The sequence below is a fragment of the Symphalangus syndactylus genome, chromosome 10 (assembly GCF_028878055.3).
Source record: "Symphalangus syndactylus isolate Jambi chromosome 10, NHGRI_mSymSyn1-v2.1_pri, whole genome shotgun sequence".
Classification (NCBI taxonomy): domain Eukaryota; kingdom Metazoa; phylum Chordata; class Mammalia; order Primates; family Hylobatidae; genus Symphalangus; species Symphalangus syndactylus.
In genome coordinates, this window is record NC_072432.2 from 62,733,780 (window position 1) to 62,753,735 (window position 19,956).

Here is a 19,956-nt window from a genome sequence, read left to right on the forward strand (position 1 = left end):
CTACTAATAGCCTGCTACTGACTGGAAGTCTTATCAATAACACAAATAGCCAATTAATACATATTTTGTATGTTATATGTATTATATACTATATTCTTAGGATAAACTAGAGAAAAATATTAGGACAATCATAAGGAGAAAATATGTTAACTGTTCATTAAGTGGAAATGGATCATCATAAAGGTCTTCATCCTTCTTCATGTTGAGTAGGCAGAAAAGAGGGAGGAAGAAGAGAGATTGGCCTTGCTATCAGGGGTGGCAGAGGTAGAAGAAAATTTGCTTATAAGTAGACCTGTGTACTTCAAATTTATGTTGTTCAAAGGTCAACTGTATTTACTTGTCAGTTGTCATGCTTGAATCTGGCACATGTGCATTGTGTAAATAACTGATACTAGATTTTAGATACATTTCTAATTGTCTCTAGCTTGTAATTACTTCTGGTTCTTCTTGTATTTGCATCATCAAAATGCAATACTAATTCCAGATCTCAAATACACCACTAATAAGTCTTGGCTTGTCATTACTTCTGTACATACATTACCAAATTCAAATACATTTGAGAACTTTGAGAGTCATAATTTGGTTGAAGAAAAGATGGCTTTTCTTCATAATTGCATGCTCTGTAATTGCAAAACATTTTAATGAATTTTTTTCATTTTTACATCATCTATTTCCTTCTAAGCACTTTAACATATGTACCTGCCTTCAATGTTTGTCCACCTATGAACCATATTAAGTAAATTTTGGTGTACAAACGTCATAAAAGATGGAAGAATATTATCACACATTCTTTAAGGATGTCCAGGTTTTTGTCATGAAATAATGTAATTTGAAGTCCTTTCTAATAAATGACTAAGTGAGGATACCATATTTTCTTTTTTTTTTTAATTAATTTTTTTTTGAGACGGAGTCTCACTCTGTCACCCAGGCTGGAGTGCAGTGGTGTGATATCGGCTCACTGCAGCCTCCGCCTCCTGGGTTCAAGCAGTTCTGCTTCAGCCTCCCAAGTAGCTGGGATTACAGGCACTCGCCACCACAGCCGGCTAATTTTTGTATTTTTAGTAGAGATGGGGTTTCACTGTGTTAGCCAGGATGGTCTTGATCTCCTGACCTCGTGATCCGTCCACCTCGGCCTCCCAAAATGCTGGAATTACAGGTGTGAGCCACTGTGCCTGGCCACCATATTTTCTTTTTGTCCTTAGAAATATATTGTTCATTCCTTTTTTTCAGTGAGACCGTTCGTATAGTACATCATCTGAAAATCATAATCTGATTTGTTGCTTATAGGATTGATTTCACCATTATGATAATTAGAGTCCAGAGCACTGGTTCTCAACTGGGGACAGTTTTTTCCCAGGTGATATCTGGCAATGCCTGGAGACATTTTCAGCTGTTGTAACCAGTGGGTGAGGGTTAGCGGATGCTAATGACATCTACTGAATAGAGACCAGGGATGCTACTAAACATCCTATAATGTGCAAGATGCTTTCCTGCTACAAAGTATTATCTGGTTCAAAATGTAAATATTGCCTAGGTGGAGAACCTTCAGTCTAGAGTGGTTATCTGCCTTTTTGCATTTATCTTCTACTTTGTCTAAATTTTCCTGTCTTTTTTTTTTTCTATTTGTGAAAAATGAAAAATTCTGATTTCTCAACTGTGTTCAAGGAAAACTACAAAGAAGGTATCTGCAGACTCTTTAATGCCTTCTGGAAAGATGATGTAATACTTTGAGCAGTACAGAAAGAAAACTGAAGGATTATGCATTAGTGATTATTTCATGTCATTCTTTCATGTTTCTACATGAAAGGTCTTTCTACCATGCTTTGCATTTTAGTCTTTTTGTTAGGATAGTTTGCAACGATTAATAATTAATGTGAAAGGATTCCTAGGATGCTGAAATACGAAAATTAGGAAAAATAAGATTATTAAGATTCTATAATGTATCAGATTTATGAAAGGGTTCAATGGACCCATATGATAATTGCAAACAGAATAGAATGAGTTTATTCTATGAAAGAAAAAGTAGATATTCTTCTTTAAAAATTTATTTTTTCTTTTTTTTTGAGATGGAGTCTCACTCTGGCGCCCAGGCTGGAGTGCAGTGGCATGATCTCAGCTTACTGCAAGCTCCACCTCCTGGGTTCATGCCATTCTTCTGCCTCAGCCTCCCAAGTAGCTGGGACTACAGGTGCCCGCCACCACGCCTGGCTAATTTTTTGTATTTTTAGTAGAGACGGGGTTTCACCGTGTTAGCCAGGATGGTCTCGATCTCCTGACCTCGTGATCTGCCCACGTTGGCCTCCCAAAGTGCTGGGATTACAGGTGTGAGCCACTGCGCCCGGCCTTCTTTGGAAGATTTCTAAAGAAAGAATAAATGTCATAAAATATTCATCTTTAAAACAGAATTGATTAAGAAAAGAACTAGACCTGGATACAGAGTGAATATTGTATAAAAAAGGCTTTTGCAGTCATAAAGATTTGTTAAATGCTGAATTTAATCAAAATCCCTTCTCAGAACTTTTTTTTTTTTTTGAGACAGAGTTTCGCTCTTGTTGCCCAGGCTGGAGTACAATGGCACTATCTTGGCTCACCGCAACCTCTGCCTCCTGGGTTCAGGAGATTCTCCTGCCTCAGCCTCCAGAGTAGCTGGCATTACAGGCATGCGCCACCACACCTGGCTAATTTTATATTTTTAGTAGAGATGGGGTTTCTCCATGTTGGTCAGGCTGGTCTCGAACTCCCTACCTCAGGTGATCCTCCCACCTTGGCCTCCCAAAGTGCTGAGATTATAGGCGTGAGCCACTGCACCAAGCCTTTTCAGAACTTTTAACTTGTTAATTGTACAGTGCAAATATCCAAGTATATTGAGTTTCTAATAACAGTATTTGATTATGGAATCCTTTTCATGTTCAGTGGAACATAATTAGGAGATATTTAATGTATAGAATAACAGAATTTTCAAATAGAAAAGTTGTTTTATGTTATTGGGTATTGTAATATTATGTGACTCAGGTTATAGACAAATAATTATGTTCACTTCAAGTAGGTGTTTTAGGAGGCATTTTATCTTTTGTCATTGTTCAAAAATATTTATTTTCTGCAGTTGCTTTTAATGAGTGCATATGGCATACTGAAAAATTACCCTCGAGGATTTTTGAGTTCTTTTGATTTTTAAAAAATCTGCCAAAAGATATTGGAAGCAAAATCTATTAAGATTGACAAATACTGTCTTTAGTCAAATGACATATGATCATCAATAATGACTATTGTTTTTTAAATAATAAAAATATTAAAAGAGCTGGGCGCAGTGGCTCACGCCTCTAATCCTAGCACTTTGGGAGGCCAAGGCGGGCAGATCACCTGAGGTCGGGAGTTTGAGACCAGCCTGACCAACATGGAGAAACCCTGTCTCTACTAAAAATACAAAATTAGCCAGGCGTGGTGGTATATGTCTGTAATCCCAGCTATTCGGGGGGCTGAGGCAGGAGAATTGCTTGAACCCGGGAGGCGGAGGTTGCAGTGAGCCAAAATCGTGCCATTGCACTCCAGCCTGGGCAACAAGAGCAAAACTCTGTCTAAAAAAAAAATATATATATATATATATATATAAATATATATATAATACATATTTTATTATATATAGTATGTATAAAAGTTAGAAATATATATTTGAGAAACTGGTTAGAGTTGAAAACTATCCTTTCATGATAACTTTTAAAAAAATCATGTTATTTGAATGTATTAATTCCTGTATTTTTGTTTGAAAATCAGTCTTTTTGGAGCTGCACATTCTTGATAGTCTTTTGCACCAAGTCTTTTTTGTGAATTAAACATTTTTGTCTTAGGTATATCATGAAAGTTTGTCATTGCTTTTAGTTCATTAAATAAATCTATAAGGCAAGGATGAACAGGTCTTCTTGGCATAGCTCTCCTACGGAAATTTCTACTCTTGACCCTATTGCTTCATCTAAGATATATCTGACTCTCATCTGGAGGTGTGGGCTTGAAAAATTGCTGTTCATCCTTAGGCAAGAATCACTGTAAGCAAATCAAGTGCTTCTTACAGAGTTTAATAGTGTATTATTCCTGATTTATGTTTTAAAATAGCTTCATTATGGTTATAGATTATCTTTGGACTGTGGCTGTATTTCTCAAAGACTGATGTGCCCTAAAGATGGGGTTTCAGTTCTCGGTAAATACGGGCAAACATCTGGTCTTAATTTTTTGGTAATGGACATATATCCTTACTGTAATGGACAAGAATGAGCTTTATAAAAAGTGAGGAAGTAACCAATTTCTCATTGTTATTAAATAAGCACCAGAGCTTATTATAAGACAGAGTCGCATAGCAGAAGTGGTTGCTGTGTTCTGATTATCCTTATTTGTATTGACATGTATTAGATGTACATATTTTTGGACTACATGTGATAATTCAGTGCATTCATATAATCAAATCAGGATAATTGTGTTATCCATTACCTTAAATATTTATGATTTTTTGAGAAAGGGTCTTGCTCTGTTGCCCAGGCTGGAGTGCAATCACACAATCATGACTCACTGCAGCCTTGACCTCCCAGGTTTATGTGATCCTCCCACCTCAGCCTCCTGGGTAGCTGGGACTATAGGCACATGCCACTATAACCAGCTAATTTTTTGTGGAGATGGGGTTTCCCCATGTTGCCCAGGCTTAAATATTTATGCTAGAAACATTTGAATTAATTCTCTTTTAGCTAGTTTGAAATGTATAATCAATTAATGTAAACCATAGTCACCCTACTGATCTATCAAACACCAGGGCTTATTTCTTCTAAGTGTATATTTGTATCCATTAATCAACTTTTCTTCATCCCCTCCCCCGCCCCATCCTCCCTACCCTTGTAGGCTTCTGGTATCTTCCAGCCTACTCTCTATCTTCATGACATCCAGTTTTTAGCTCCCACATGTGATTGAAAACATGTGATATTTGTCTTTCTGTGGTTGGCTTGTTTCGCTTAACATAATGACCTCCATCCTATCCATGTTGCTGTAAATGACAGGATTTCATTCTTTTTAATGGCTGAATAATACTCCATAGTGTACATATACCATATTTTCTTTATCCATTCATCCACTGATGGACACTAAGGTTGATTCCATGTTTTGGCTATTGTGAATAGTGCTGCAGTAAACATGGGAGTGCAGATACCCTTTGATATACTGATTTCCCCTTAGATATGTACTTGTAGTGGACTTGCTGGATCATATGGTAGCTCTATGTTTAGTCTTTTTGAGGACTCTCCACACAGATTGCTTCAATGGCTGTATTAATTTGTATTTCTACAAGTAATATACAAGGGTTCCACTTTCTCTATATCCTCACCAGCATCTGTTATTCCCTGTTTTTTTATGGTATAAGCCATTCTAACTGGGATGTGATGATACCTCATTGTGGTTTTGATTTCTGTTTCTCTGATGATTAGTTATGTTGAGTATTTTCTCACATACCTGTTGGCCGTTTGTTTGTCTTTTGAGAAATGACTGTACAGGTCTTTGGACTATTTTTAAATCAGATTTTTTTTTGTTATTAAGTTGTCTGAGCTCTTTATATATTTTGGTTATTAATTCCTTGTCAGGCGGATAGTTTGCAAATAGTTTCTCTCATTCTGTGGGTTGTCTCTTCACTTTGTTGTTTGTTTCCCTGTGCTGTGCAGAAGCTTTTTAGCTTGATGTAATTCTGTCTGTTTTTGTTTCAGTTGTGCGTGCTTTTGAGATCTTACACAAAAAAATCTTTGCCAAGATAAGGGTCCTGGAGAGTTTCCCCAGTGTTTTCTTTCGTTAGTTTTTTAGTTTCAGGTCTTAGGTTTAAGTCTTTAATCCATTTTGATTTGATTTCTGTGTACGATGAGAGATAAGCATCTAGTTTCATGCTTCTGCATATGGTATCCTGTTTTTTTCTGCACCATTTATTGAAGAGATTGTCCTTTTTCTGTTGTACATTTTTAGCACTTTTCTTGAATATGAGTTAGCCGTAAGTGCATTCATTTATATGTGGGTTCTCTGTTCTGTATAATTGGTCTATTTGTCTCTTTTTATGCCAGTACCATGCTGATTTGATTACAATAGCTTTGTAGTATATTTTGAAGTTAGGTAGTGTGAAGCCTCTCTAGTTTTGTTTTTTTTTTTTGCTCAGGATTGCTTTGACTATTCAGGGTCTTTTGTGGCTCCATATAAATTTTAGGATTTCTTTTCTTTCTCTTCCTTCCTTCCTTTCTTTAAATGTTTGCCATAATTCAGCAGTGAAGCCATCAGGTTGTGGGCTTTTCTTTGATGTGAAACTTTTTGTCATGGCTTCAGTCTCATTACTTGTTACTGGCTTATTGAGGTATTTTCTTGGTTCAATCTCAGAAGGTTGGATGTGTCCAGGAATTTATCTATTCTAGGTTTTCCAATTTGTGGTCAAATAATTGTTCATAATAGTATCTGTCTTTGTATTTCTGTGGTCTGAGTTCTTATGTCTTCTCTTTTGTTTCTGGTTTTCTTTTTTTTGTAGTCTATTAAATTTTTTTTGATTTTATCTTTTCAAAAACACCAGCTTTTGTTTTATTGGTCTTTTGTATTGTGTTTTTAGTCTCACTCTCATTTTTTTCTGCTTTGCTCTTTATTATTTCTTTCCTTTTACCAATTTTGAGTTTGTGAAGTCTGTCCCGGGGGTAATCCAGTCGTATTTATTTTTTTTCTGTGCGTGTCTTTTCTTTTCTTTCTTTCAAAATGGCTGCTTTTAAGATTTTTTTCTTTGTCTCTGGTTTTGACAATTAGATTATGACGTTCCATTGTATAGTTTTCTTCATGTTGCTTGTGCTTAGGGTTTGTTGAGCTTTTTGAATCCGTTGGTTTATAGTTTTTTTCATTAATTTCAGGAAAGTTTTGGCTATTACTATTTCAGATGTTTTTTCAGTCCTCTTCTTCTGCTTCCTACCTTAGGGATCTCCAATTGCATGTGTTAAAAGAAAAACTTAAGACAAATTAAACTTAACTGAGTTTAATTGAGCAAAGAATGATTTGCAAGTTGGGTAGCCCCAAAATGATAATAGGTTCAGACCAACCTTGGCTCTGCCATGTGGTCAGAGAGGATTTATGGACAGACAAAGGAAAGTGACAGACAGAAAATGAGTGAGGTACGGAAACAGCTGGATTGGTTACAGCTCAGCATTTGCCTTATTTGAACACAGTTTGAACAGAGGACTGCCTGTGATTGGATGAAACTTGGTGATTGATTGGTATAAGAGTAGGTTACTATATGTAAACACATCCGGTTAGGTTACAGTTAACTATGTACAGCAAAGCCTTTTAGGACGATCTTCAAATATGTAGGAGGCAGCGTTAGGCTCAACTGAACACATGTATGTTAGGTTGCTTGAAGTTGTCTCACAGCTTACTCATGCTCTGTCATTTTTTAAAAATTCCCTTTTCTTCCTATTTCATTTCAGATAGTTTCTATTACTGTGCCTTCAGGTTGACTAACCTTTTTGTTAGCAATATCAAACTTGCCATTAATTTCATCAGTGTATTTTAAAATCTCAGACATTGTAGTTTTTATGTCTAGAAGTTTGATCTGGGTCTTTAAACATATTTTCCATATTTAATACTTTTTTAATGTAATAGTATACAGTTATAATAACTTTTAATGCCCTGTATTAATTCTAACATCTGTGTCCGTTCTGGGTTGATTGATTGATTATTCTTCTCATTTTAGATTGTGTTTTTCTGCCTCTTTGTTTTCTGGTTATTGTGGGTTGGATATCAGATGTGATTTTTCTTTTTATCATGTTTAATGCTGGGTATTTTTGTATTCCTATAAATCTTCTTGAGCTTTGTTTTGAGATGCAGTTAAGTTACTTGGAAACAGTTTAGACTTTCTGGGATTTACTTTTCTAATTTGTTAGGTAGATCTACAGAAGGGCTTATCCCAGGGCTGTTCTCCACTATTGAGGCAATATCCTTCTGAATACTCTACCCGGAGCCTGTGAATTATGAGTTTCCCCAGTCTGTTTGGTGGGATCAGGCACTGTTCCTAGCTATGTGTGAGTAGTACTGTTATTCTCGTTCTTTAGAAGGTTGTTTCCCTGGCTTTGGGTAGTTTTCTGACACCCATGTGCTGATATGTATCCTACTAAATATTTCAGAGGTTTCTCTGTGCAGCTCTCTCCTATCTGATGCTCTGTCCTATGAATCTGTCTTGGTTTCTCTAGACTCCCTCAGCTCATCATTTCAATCATGATGTCTTTCTGTCTCACCCTTAGTTCTTCTAATCTGTCCTGGCCTCAAGACTCTCCAGGCAATAGACGAGCAATTTTAGGGCTCACTTACTTTGTTTCTTGTCTCTCACAGATCACTCTGTGTTGTTGTCTGATGTTCAGTGAAACTGCTGTTTCATTATTCTGTCTTTTGTCATTATTGTTTCAGATGGGAAGGTAGATCTGATCTCGGTTATTCTATCTTTGGCAGTAGTGGAAATGTCCCTGCAGAATTTTCCTTACAGAGTTTGACAGGCTATTCTAAAGTTCATTTGTAAGAGAAAATTCACAATAGCTGAGTAAATTTTGAAGGAAGGACAATGAAGAGTGGATTGCCATTCCACATATCAAAACATGATAAAGCTATAGTAATTAAAATAGTTTGCTATTTGTGCAGGAATAGACGAATAGATAAATGGACAAACATAGAGTGTGTGTGTGTGTGTGTGTGTGTGTATATACACAGACAAATATTTATACATATGAATTTATGGCAAAAGTGACATTTTAAATCAGGAAAGGGTAGTATTAAGATAATTGATTATCCATTTGGAAACCAAAAATGGACTCTTCAAACTGTATTCATTAGAATATGGATTTAGTGTCTTGTGACAGAAACCCAAAGTAATGGTGGTTCAAGAAAGGCAGAAGTTCATTTCTCATGGAAAATCTGAGTTGTGTAGCTAAACAGGAACTCAGGCTGTTCTTGTTTTTTGCCTTGTCACCCATAAGATATTTTCTTGTCTCTGTAGTCTAAAATTCCTCATATTCTGGTCTGTAGAAAGGCTACAGTTAGGTGAAGGGAAGGCATATTTTTCCTCCTGAGGGCACAATGCAGAATTTTCATGTATCTCTTCTGTTCCCAACCTCCAGGTATGTTGGAAAATAGTCTATTCAGGACAGTTCTGAATAGCTCAGTGCCTAGCTAAATACCCTATTATTGTAGGAAGTGGAGAATAGAAATTTACAGACAAGTAGCAATCTAACCTTTGCCATATATAGCAAATTTCAAATGGATTAAAGAAAAATATAAAAATGAAAAGCTGTAAGTACTAGAAGTCTACATAGGAGAGTCTGTTTATGATCTATAGGTTACAAAAGTTTCCTAAGCAAGAGACAGAAAGCATAAGCTATACAGGAAAATATTGATGACTTTTTACTACATAGTAATTAAAAATGGCCATATGACAAAGTTAAGAGAAATTACAGACCAGAAAAGTAAATATAAAATATGCAAATAAAAAATTGATATTGATGATATAGAAGTATAATACATGCAAATGAAAACATTGATATTCATTATATAAATAAAAAACTAATATTCATGATATATTTTTTACCTGTAAATTGGTTAAAAACAAATACTTCAGTAGAAAAATGGACAGAGCATATGAACAGACAATCCGCAGAAATCCAAGTAGTTCACAAACATTAATGTACAGTCCCTGTCTCATAATTTGAAAAATGCAAATTAAAATGACATCTTTCGTTTGTCTATAATACAAGTAACCATGTTAGCCAAAGTGTGGGGAACATGTTTACTCTCATGCAGTGTTGGTGGAAGTATAAATTGGTACTGTCTATTTGGAGGTCAGTTTGGCAGTATCACAATTAATGTTGCAACATCTTCTGACTCAGTGGTTTCACTTCTAGGAATCTTGTAAAAAATAATCAACATGTGAACTAAATGATGTCTGGACAAGGATGTTTACTGTATCATTGTAGCAACTAAAGATCATAAATTATGATCTTTATGAGGGAATATTTAAAAAAATTAGTATACATCCATGCCATTAATGTAGCTATTAAGAAGAATGAAGTGGTTCTGTGTAGACAGACAAAATCCTCAGAATATATTAAGTGAAAAAAAGTTGCAGAACGGCATCTGTAGAAAGAATCCATTAATGTAAGAAATCAAACCCGAAGTGTGTGTGTGTGTCTGTGTTTCTCTCTTTTTGCAATTTCATAGAAAAAGAAAAAAAAGGCCTAGAAGGGTAGATACCACTCTGTGTATAGTGCTTACATTTGGAGAGGGATGTTGGGGAGATAGGGGTTTATCCCATATTCTCCATTGTAGCTGGAAATTTTTTTTACAGAGACTAAACTGTGTTTTACATAATGAACAAATCATGACTGTAGTAAAAAATAATCTAATCTTTTGGTTTTCATGTGTTTTGCTAGGATTGGTCCAAAGGAAGATTTTTTCCATTGTTTGAAATGTAACTTATGCCTAGCTATGAATCTTCAAGGAAGACACAAGGTATATAATTTAGTTTGTATAATTTTTAAAGTATTACAGTGTTTTTGAAACAAGCTTAACTTCTAATATGTTTTGGAAGCATGCTAATTTTCATGTATTTCCCAGTGCAACTATATTGCTTTTTTGAAAAGCAGTATTAACAAGTAGATATTTTAAAATATGTACTTCAGAATAGCTGATCTATAGTTCCTTTTCTTCTCTATAGTGTAAGAATGCTTATATCACTTACTAGCATAATGTTGACAACTTCCAGGTTGGTTTGTGGATTCTTACCATTGGTACTGCTTTTAAGAATAGCTTTAAAACAGGAGAAATACTGAATGGTGTAACCTAATTAGCACAACATTCTAAGAAAATTCAGAAAATATTTTACTGTTTCTTTTTATAATTAAGACATACATATTTAAATCTGGATGTAGGAATTATGTCACAATCCCAGGCCCTTTTTCATTATTTAAAAAAAAATCTAATAAAGTATTACATTATATTACTGATTCTATCTACTGTAAGAATTTAATTAAGAGAATGGAGGATTGGTGTAAAGTGAAGTGTAAATCATACTTGTTCAAGTATAGGAAATTCCAGGTAAGGGAGAACAGTGTAAGTAGCAACATTGTAGCTGTTGAGAGAGAGAGAGACAGATAGACATTAATTGGAAAGAGACTGAAATCATTTACTTAGCAGTATAGTAGGTTTGATAGAAGATAAGGATAAGAAGTTATTGCAGAAATATAATATTAGCTAGAACTTGGCCTGAATAGTAAAGTGGTGAGGAAAATTGAGATGAATAATGAACATATATGATGTGGTAATGGTATTAAGGAAAAAGAATGAGGCAGAGTAAAGATGACTCTGAAGATTTTCAGCCTTAGCTTAAGGTACTTGATTAGTAGATTGTAAATTTTTTGAAGATAAAAGATTAAGTTTGGTTTTTAAACTTGAGTTTGGGGTGATGGCAAGCTATGCTAATGGAGATAGCCAGGAATTAGTAGTATCTTATAGATTACATTTCTATGATGTCCTGGTTTCCAAAGCATGTGTAGTGTGTGTGCACACACTAATTCATTGCATCCTCACCTCAGCATTTACATTCCATCAACTCAGAGATGCCATTGATGATCAGATATGTTGTAATTGCGGGGATGTTAAAATGTATGTGTGAGGTGCACTTTAGAATCAAATGAAATATGTATTAATTTTATTTTATAAATAAGAAACGTAAGACTAAAGCGGTGGCTAGTCCAAAATCTCAAGGGCTGGTAAATAGCAGAGCTAGGATTACAGTCTAGATTTTTAAACTTACTATTAAGCTTATTATTTTGAGGGTTTTTCTCCCCACTATACTGTCATCTTTCAAAAACTTATATCTATTTTTTGGTTACGGTTTTTTTGTTATGTTGTTTTTCAGTTATCTTTTATTGTCTGTATTACTAAGTGGTCCTGCCATCTATTAAGTGCTTCCATTAAAAACCTGGGAGTCTTCCATGGCACAGTGCTTTCCCTTACCTCCTTGGATTTAATCAGACATTACATCTTGTCAAATTAAGAACTCTGGCTCTGAAGTTAGCCTGCTGGAGCTCCAGTTTAATTCTGCCTCTTATTAATGTGTGACTTTGGAAGTTACTTAGCTTCTCTAGGGCTCCACTGCTTTAACTGTAAAATGGTATAACAATCATAGCCTATTTCATTTAGGATTGTGAGATTTAATTGATCTTATACAGGTACTGTGCTGAACATGGCATGTAGTATATTTCAATAATATGAACTATTATTACCAATATTATTAGTAAGTAATTGAGCCCACTAATTTAGGTCACTGGCTTTGGAGCAAAACATACATAATATGCAAAGTTTCCAAATCTTATTATCTTTGGATCTTGGGTAAGTGTCTTGAATTCCTAAGTCACTTTCCTTATTTGTGAAATGAAGGTAATCTCAATAATGTTTATTGAGCATTTTCATTGTGTCAGATAATATGCCAAGCCTGAAATAGTGTGAGATTTAAATAACTATTAAAAAACTCTTTTCTGACATATAAAAAGCATATATTAATGTTAGCTATTATTTTCAGTAAGTTGGTTTTGTTAATTTTTATTATTAATACTGTTATACCTGACATTTTAATCTAGTTAAGCTTTTGTTAATGTGAATTTCTCTTTCAAACAGTGTATTGAAAATGTGTCCCGACAGAATTGTCCCATATGTTTGGAGGTAGGCTTAAAATGTTTTGTACTGTGGAAGTCTCAGCTCTTGAATTTAAAATACTTGGATGTTTATGTTGTCATCATACAAGCACTAACATTTATTTGCTTTATAGGACATTCACACATCCCGTGTTGTTGCTCATGTCTTGCCATGTGGACATCTTTTACATAGGTAAGGTAACATCTTTTTTTCAATGATGTTTGAAAATAGTGGAGACAGTTTTTGTTTTACTAAAATAATCTTATATTTTCTTTCAGAACGTGTTATGAAGAAATGTTAAAAGAGTGAGTGTTTGGGATTTTAAAAATAATTGTAAGATGTTTGATTTTTTTGTGTGTGTGGTGTGGGGAGGTGGACAAACATTGTTACTTATACTGTATTGGGCATGGCTATTTATATTGAAATGGGTAGGGTAGATGAATATTGTTAAAACTGGACAAGGCGTCTTGGATATAGAACTACACTTTTGCCATATGTTTCTCTTAAACCTTGTCTACTCCCACAATTTGAGATAGTTACCTCTTTTTTTTCTGGCCATATATACCAGGAAGCGCAGTTTTTGCAAGATGCAGTTATAGTGTTGTAAAAATGCTGAAGAATATTGCTAAAAATTTGTTAGGTTGTTATGTTGGCCAAGCATAGTAAACTAAAAGAAAGTAGGTGAAGTGATTATTAAAGCTAAGACTTTATTAATGGAAAGGATATTAAAATTAGATGAAAATAATTGAAAAGAGGAGACTGTATTTTGGTTCTGCAGATTGATGAGCAAAAATGTGAAGAGCTAGAGAGAGCATTCTTTTTTCAAATTTTTAGAAAGGAAATAATATCTGAAAATTTTAAACAAATACAGTCTCTTTGCATGAGTGTATTAAGAAATTAAGGTTGTTTAGATAAGGAGTAGCTTAATTAGTTTATAAAAATATATGAAGTGTATTCTACAAAGAATATGGACTAATTCCTCTCCATTTTAGAGTACTGAGGAAAAAGACTTAGTTTTAAATAAGTATACAGGAATTAATTTAAAAGTTTTATAGTGTGAAAGTTGCCAGGTTCCTAAGAGATTATCTTGAAGTAGAGGAAAATGCCTGTTTTGAATGGTTCATGTGGCAGTTAGCTTGCATCTTCTTGTATACCTGAATTAATATATTCTTTGTTTAATATTTGGAAAATAACCTTTTCTATCTCTTTCAGAGGCTACAGATGTCCATTATGTATGCACTCTGCTTTAGATATGACCAGGTATTGGAGACAGCTGGATGATGAAGTAGCACAGACTCCTATGCCATCAGAATATCAGAATATGACTGTGGATGTGAGTAGAATCAGTACTTAAAACTTTGCAGATTCCTTGTTGCCACTCTTATTTTTGCCCTCATGCTTGAATTTGCCAAAAAAAAATATATATATATACTGGTTTGACACAGATGCTAATGTGATGATTAATGCAAAGCACAAAATGATTTTTAAATTTTAGTTAAGTAGCTCAGATCAGGAAAAAAAAAGTCTTAAGAATACCTTTATGTAGTTTTTCCCAACACTAGATGGCAGGCAAAAACTTTATTCTGAATTGTTTACATATTACTTGCCAGAGTCAGTCAGTCAGTAATATAACTGACTAGGGTTGGATCACTGGTGGGACTTTTTAAGTACATTTTATTTTTAATTATTTTACATTTTATTTCAGGAGAACATATTTGCTGATTTTTGAGATTTCGTTTTGGTTGTGAGTGTTTATTACCCTTTTTATTCCATCTTAGACTTATTTTTATGGAGTGCACACAGGAGACCCCCTTTTCACTTCTGTCGTTCACAGAATCATAAGCAAGGAACAAATTGAGAGATAAGAGTCATAATTACAGAGAAGTCTTGATTCATGATCTTGGGAGAAAACTGTCCACGCTAAAATGCTGCTTGCTTCTGGGGAGAAACTTTCCTGGTTAACTTTGTCTTAAGGTCTCTAATGGGTGTCCAGTTCCAAGAGTGTGGAGAGTCCCTTCTGAATTGTGAGATAATGAACCTAAAGTTCAAAGTCCAGAAGCTTTAGTGTAGGTGGGAAAGGCAGTCTTTCTCTGATGTTGTTCTCAGAGACCCAATCTCCAGATTCTAGATTGTGAAGGGTTTGATTGTTCTTAGTCATTGGACCATCAAAATTTTCTTTACCTGGTGAAAATATACTTTGGCATAATGCATAAAAGCCTTGCGGCATTTAGTCATATCAGAGTTTGGTAGTGGAAGATACATGAGGTTCTATTTATTATTAGGTATATAGGCCTTCCAGTGATTATTTCGTAAGGGGTCAACTTACGTTTTCCACTCCAAGTAGATCTGATTGCTATCAATCTGCAATATCTTTGACCAAAGCAATCCAGTCAATTCAGTTCGTTTTGCCTAATGCTATTGTATCTGTAATATCTCATTTAACTATTTTACAACTTGTCCAGTGAAATAAGTATCTCTGTCACTGGAGATTTCTCTAGGAATGTCCCATGAGAGAAACACATTTTATAATAACCTTTTAGGTACTGTAATAGAGTTAACCCTCTTGCCTGGGATACCTTCTATACAACCAGAAAACGTGCACTCAAAATGACAATTGAATGTAATCCCTCTATAAATACTTAAATGGCCCATCAGGTAGCAGAAATGTACTTGAAGTTTTGATTGTCTTCCCAGGATTATGGTTTTGACAAAGCAAACATTGGTCATAAATTATTTTAGCAATTTAGCAATATATATAAATTTTATATATACATATAACATTTGGAATATTTTATCTTTTCCATGATGAGCCATGAAATGCAGACTTTTTTTTTTTTTTTTTAGACAGAGTCTTGCTCTTGTTGTGCAGGCTGGAGTGCAGTGGCAGTCTCGGCTCACTGCAGCCTCTGCCTCCAGGGTTCAAGCAATTCTCCTGCCTCAGCCTCCCGAGTAGCTGGGGTTACAGGTGCCCACCACCACGTCTGGCTAATTTTTGTATTTTTAGTAGAGTCGGTGTTTTGCCATGTTGGCCACGCTGGTCTCGAACTCCTGACCTCGTGATCTGCCTGCGTCGGTCTCCCAAAGTGCTGGGATTATAGGCATGAGCCACCTTGCCTGGCTGGAATGCAGAACTTTTAATAATGGAAGCTTTAAGGATTTAGGAAGGGCCAGGTGGCTGTCCAGGTTCTCCATGAGTCCACGCTTAACATTGGATTTGTGTCCTCTTAAATACCAGGTTAGGTGCCTACCACTGATAACTGAAGGGTTATTATAGGTAATTTGACTTGGATTGTGGAGTAGACTGAAATCTAAACAATTTCAGTACTGACTGCTTTAGTGTGAAAATCTGGCAAAGTATTTTCTTGGTATTCAATTAATTTTTATCCTGCTTGGGTTAGCAGTTTTATAAACCAGTCAGTCTCTCCATTAGAGTTCTAGGAATTGTTATCCAGTCCAAGTCCTAAAGTTGTCAGAAGTCTGTATTTAAGAGAGTTTGTCAGGGTCCTTTTCATCCTTTCATGAACCTCCTTGAAGACACAGTACTGTAGGATTTTGCTTGCTTGTCTAATTTTCAGAGAAACTGCATCAGAATTAAGCAGTTAACTGTGGAAACAACTTAAAATGGTTATAGTTAAAGACATGATTGGCAAGGAAATTGGTTATTTCTGTGGCCTGCAATAACACAGTAACCATAATTAAGACTGATAGCACATACCCCGACATGAAGAATTTTAGAATCTCATATAATTTTGGAATAAATCTTAATAAAAATATAACACAAAGGTTAAATATCATTTCTTATTTGACAGTGCTTCCTATGTAATTTAACAGATCAAAAAATCCTTTTTTTCTCTCTTTTGGATGCTGCAGGAGCCCTTTGTAGCATGCCAAAGTTAGAGGTAAAAAAAAAAAAAAAAAAAAAAAAGACTTAATTTTGAAGTTGAAATTTGATTTTGGGAAGCTTGTCAAGTGTGTCAAAGATTTAAAACGCTTGACCAAAATAGGATCACAAGTCACTGTAAAATAATAGTCATTTATTTAGCCAATATGAGAATTAACAGGTTTTAAAAAGCAAAAACCTTTACTCTTTGAAACTCAAGTTTTCTAAACAATCAAAAGTCCTGAGACAGCGGGAGACAAAATCTGTTTCCCCTTGTCTCCTCTTTTTGTTTGAAGTTTCCCCAAAAAGTAAACAAAAATATTTTACTGTCTTATTAATACTACATGAAATCTTTGTTCAAGAGAGAAAACCAGATTTTACCTTTGTATTGTTAGGACTAAAGCTAATTTTAATAAAACCTTATAAACAAATCCATCCAATCTGTCAGTTTTTTACCATGTAAGATTTCCATAAATCTTTTATATTCCCTTATAAACTTTTAAAATTCTTTCTTTTGAACGTTCTGTATTTTAACCTACACTTTTTTATTCCTTCAATTTGAAACAACCGTTAAGCAACTTCAAACTAGACCATATTTTTTTTTTTGGACGGAGTCTTGCTCTGTCACCCAGGCTGGAGTGCAGTGGAGCAATCTTGGCTCACTGCAGCCTCCGCCTCCAGGGTTTAAGCAATTCTTCTGCCTCAGCCTCCCGAGTAGCTGGGACTACAAGTGCGTACCACCACGCCCGGCTAATTTTTGTACTTTTAGTAGAGATGGGGTTTCACCGTATTGGCCAGGCTGGTCTCAAACTCCTGACCTTGTGATCTGCCCGCCTTGGCCTCCTAAAGCTGAATTTTTTTAAACACATGCCTTTGCAGCTTGTCTCACCAAAAGTATATCTTGCTTGTTTTTACACTCCATATAGGGAATTGTTTTTCTTACATCTAGTAGTTTTAATTACATTAACTACGGTTTTAACTCTTAGTAATCCTAATTTCCAGTGAAAACGCTAGGAAGTAATTTTGAACTGTTTTGTATCAGTATTTATAGATGGAAGCCATTTTAATTTTTTGGAAGGATGTTTCCTTAAATTATTATTTATTAAGATATCTAAATATATTTAGCTTTTCTATACTATATAAAAATAAAATGCCAAAGTATATAAACTTAAACTTATAATTAATGTTTTAGCATTTTAACTTACAAATGACTTAAAAGTTTTATGATTATTTACTTAAACATATGACTGTAAGATTTTAAATTACTGAAAAAAAATTGAAATTAGGACACAGGTGTACCCTCTCTAATGTTTTCCCAGTCATCTTGAGTCTCAAGTAGTCATATGTCAACCAGGAGGGCTATGAAGGGCAGAGCCTGAGTCCTGAATTTACATACCACTTACAGAGCTTTGAACAGAAGACAGAGCTGTAAAGATGATGCCTGGAGGATGGAACCCCTCCCAGAATAGCCAGGAGGCAAAGCTAAGACAGGGAAGAAGAAGCCCTAGTGGGCTTGATTCTGCCTTGTAGCTACGGGTCTAGGCACTGAGAACATGTACCCAGGCCTCACCTAGCCAGACTTCAGAATCTAGAGGTTCAAAACCCAAAACAAGCTCACAGTCAAATAAGCAAGTGTTGAATTATATTCAACAGACACCTCTGAAGCCACTCCTATTTACTAACAATATAAAAACCTGCTTTATTTACCAAATGTTATCACATACACATAACACCTATAGGAATACAGACACAGGCAGAAGCAGATCTTAGAGCTTTCCTAAAGGATTCTCATTTGCTGGCTTTTAAATAGTTTTTCTATTCCCCATTCAGACTATCAGTTTTCCAATTAACCTGTTTCATTGCCCTAAGCAATTGTTAGCTAGGCAGCCCTAAATATGCATTTCTAAAGGGCCAATTCTTAGGTCAAACAAGGTAGAAAATGTATATCTTAAAAGCACACAGCTAAGACTTTAGACGTAAATATTGTACCATCATTTGCTCAAACCAAGGAAAAAATGGTGTGAGTAAAAGTTAAGACAAGATGGCCAGTCACCTTAAACAAAGGTATGACTTACTATGGAAATTTGAAATAGTGATAAGAGTTCCTAATGTACACAGACAGACACCTTTACAAATGGAAATTTCCTTTATAGATAAAAATTGATTTTACCAAAGGGTTTCAGGATAGCCTTCAGTATAGCCAGTTGAATGCCAGAAAGGTATACTTTAGTTCCATAGATGGTTTTTAAAAATTTAACTACTGTTTCTTAGCTAAAATTACTGAGTTCAGGGTGGAGCCCACTAAGACAGTAGGGGAAAGAAAGCGTTCTTTTTTATTGTTTGCAGTTTACTCAAAAATTAAACAGAAGTATCTTAGTGTCCATGTCCATGCCTGGGCACAGTATGGATAGATCTGAAAAAGAGGCAAGTCAGCTTTACCTGAGGGCCTATATTTTATTTTTATTTTTATTTTTATTTTTATTTTTATTTTTTTATTTTTTATTTTTTTTGAGACGGAGTCTTTCTCTGTCCCCCAGGCTGGAGTGCAGTGGCGCGATCTCGGCTCACCACAACCTCCACCTCCTGGGTTCACGCCATTCTCCTGCCTCAGCCTCCCGAGTAGCTGGGACCACAGGCGCCCGCCAACACGCCCGGCTAATTTTTTTTTTTGTATTTTTTAGTAGAGACGGGGTTTCACTGTGTTAGCCAGGATGGTCTCGATCTCTTGACCTCGTGATCCACCCGCCTCGGCCTCCCAAAGTGCTGGGATTACAGGCTTGAGCCACCGCGCCTGGCCCTGAGGGCCTATATTTTATAAACATTTTATCCAGGCTAGCTTTCTTTTAGTCTTCAGGGCAGTATAGTAACTAAGCCAAAAGGCTAGTAGATTTAATTTCTCTTATCAGTTAGTTAAGCTTTTTATTTGCCTTTTAAAACATCTTTTTTTAAGGCAATAAAAATATTGAAATATTTTTAGAAGCTTCACTCAATAGGCATTCTTAGCTGAGTCTAATTTGGGAGCCCTCATTTTCAAATGCACTTTTTTTTTTTGGTTTGGTTTTTAACAGCTCCTAATGGCCATCATCAAATGCACTTCTTAAAGTGTAGTTTTAAGTGTTCATTTGGGACATTCCATTATAATTTTAAATTACCTTTAGTAAGGTTTTGCCATTTCTATAAGCAAATGGCATTTTATCCTTCTATAAAATGTTTAAAAAGTGCTGCTTCTGGGGCCTAATACTTACACTTGTAAATGTAGGCAGAGCCAGAAGGTGGATTGCTCAGGTCTTCAGAAATTAAGGATCCCATTTTCACCTTGAATCTTGGCTTTGGCTCTCATATTTCCTTGGTAAACTTAA

At 35.2% G+C, this 19,956-nt stretch overlaps 1 protein-coding gene across 7 annotated transcripts in view; it reads left to right on the forward strand.

The window, feature by feature from the left end:
- The window catches only part of RCHY1 (ring finger and CHY zinc finger domain containing 1), a 35,542-nt gene that overhangs the window by 10,173 nt on the left and 5,413 nt on the right, over window positions 1–19,956 (forward strand). For 3 of the 7 annotated variants that reach the window (XM_055297320.2, XM_055297322.2, XM_055297323.2), the window contains 5 exons: window positions 10,455–10,533; window positions 12,700–12,744; window positions 12,851–12,909; window positions 12,996–13,022; window positions 13,930–14,050. In XM_055297320.2, the coding sequence (XP_055153295.1) occupies window positions 10,455–10,533; window positions 12,700–12,744; window positions 12,851–12,909; window positions 12,996–13,022; window positions 13,930–14,050 (331 nt within the window). Of the gene's footprint in view, window positions 1–10,454; window positions 10,534–12,699; window positions 12,745–12,850; window positions 12,910–12,995; window positions 13,023–13,929; window positions 14,051–19,956 lie in introns of those variants that run through there. The other 4 variants (XM_055297324.2, XM_063610388.1, XM_055297321.2 and 1 more) reach the window with 2 other exon arrangements.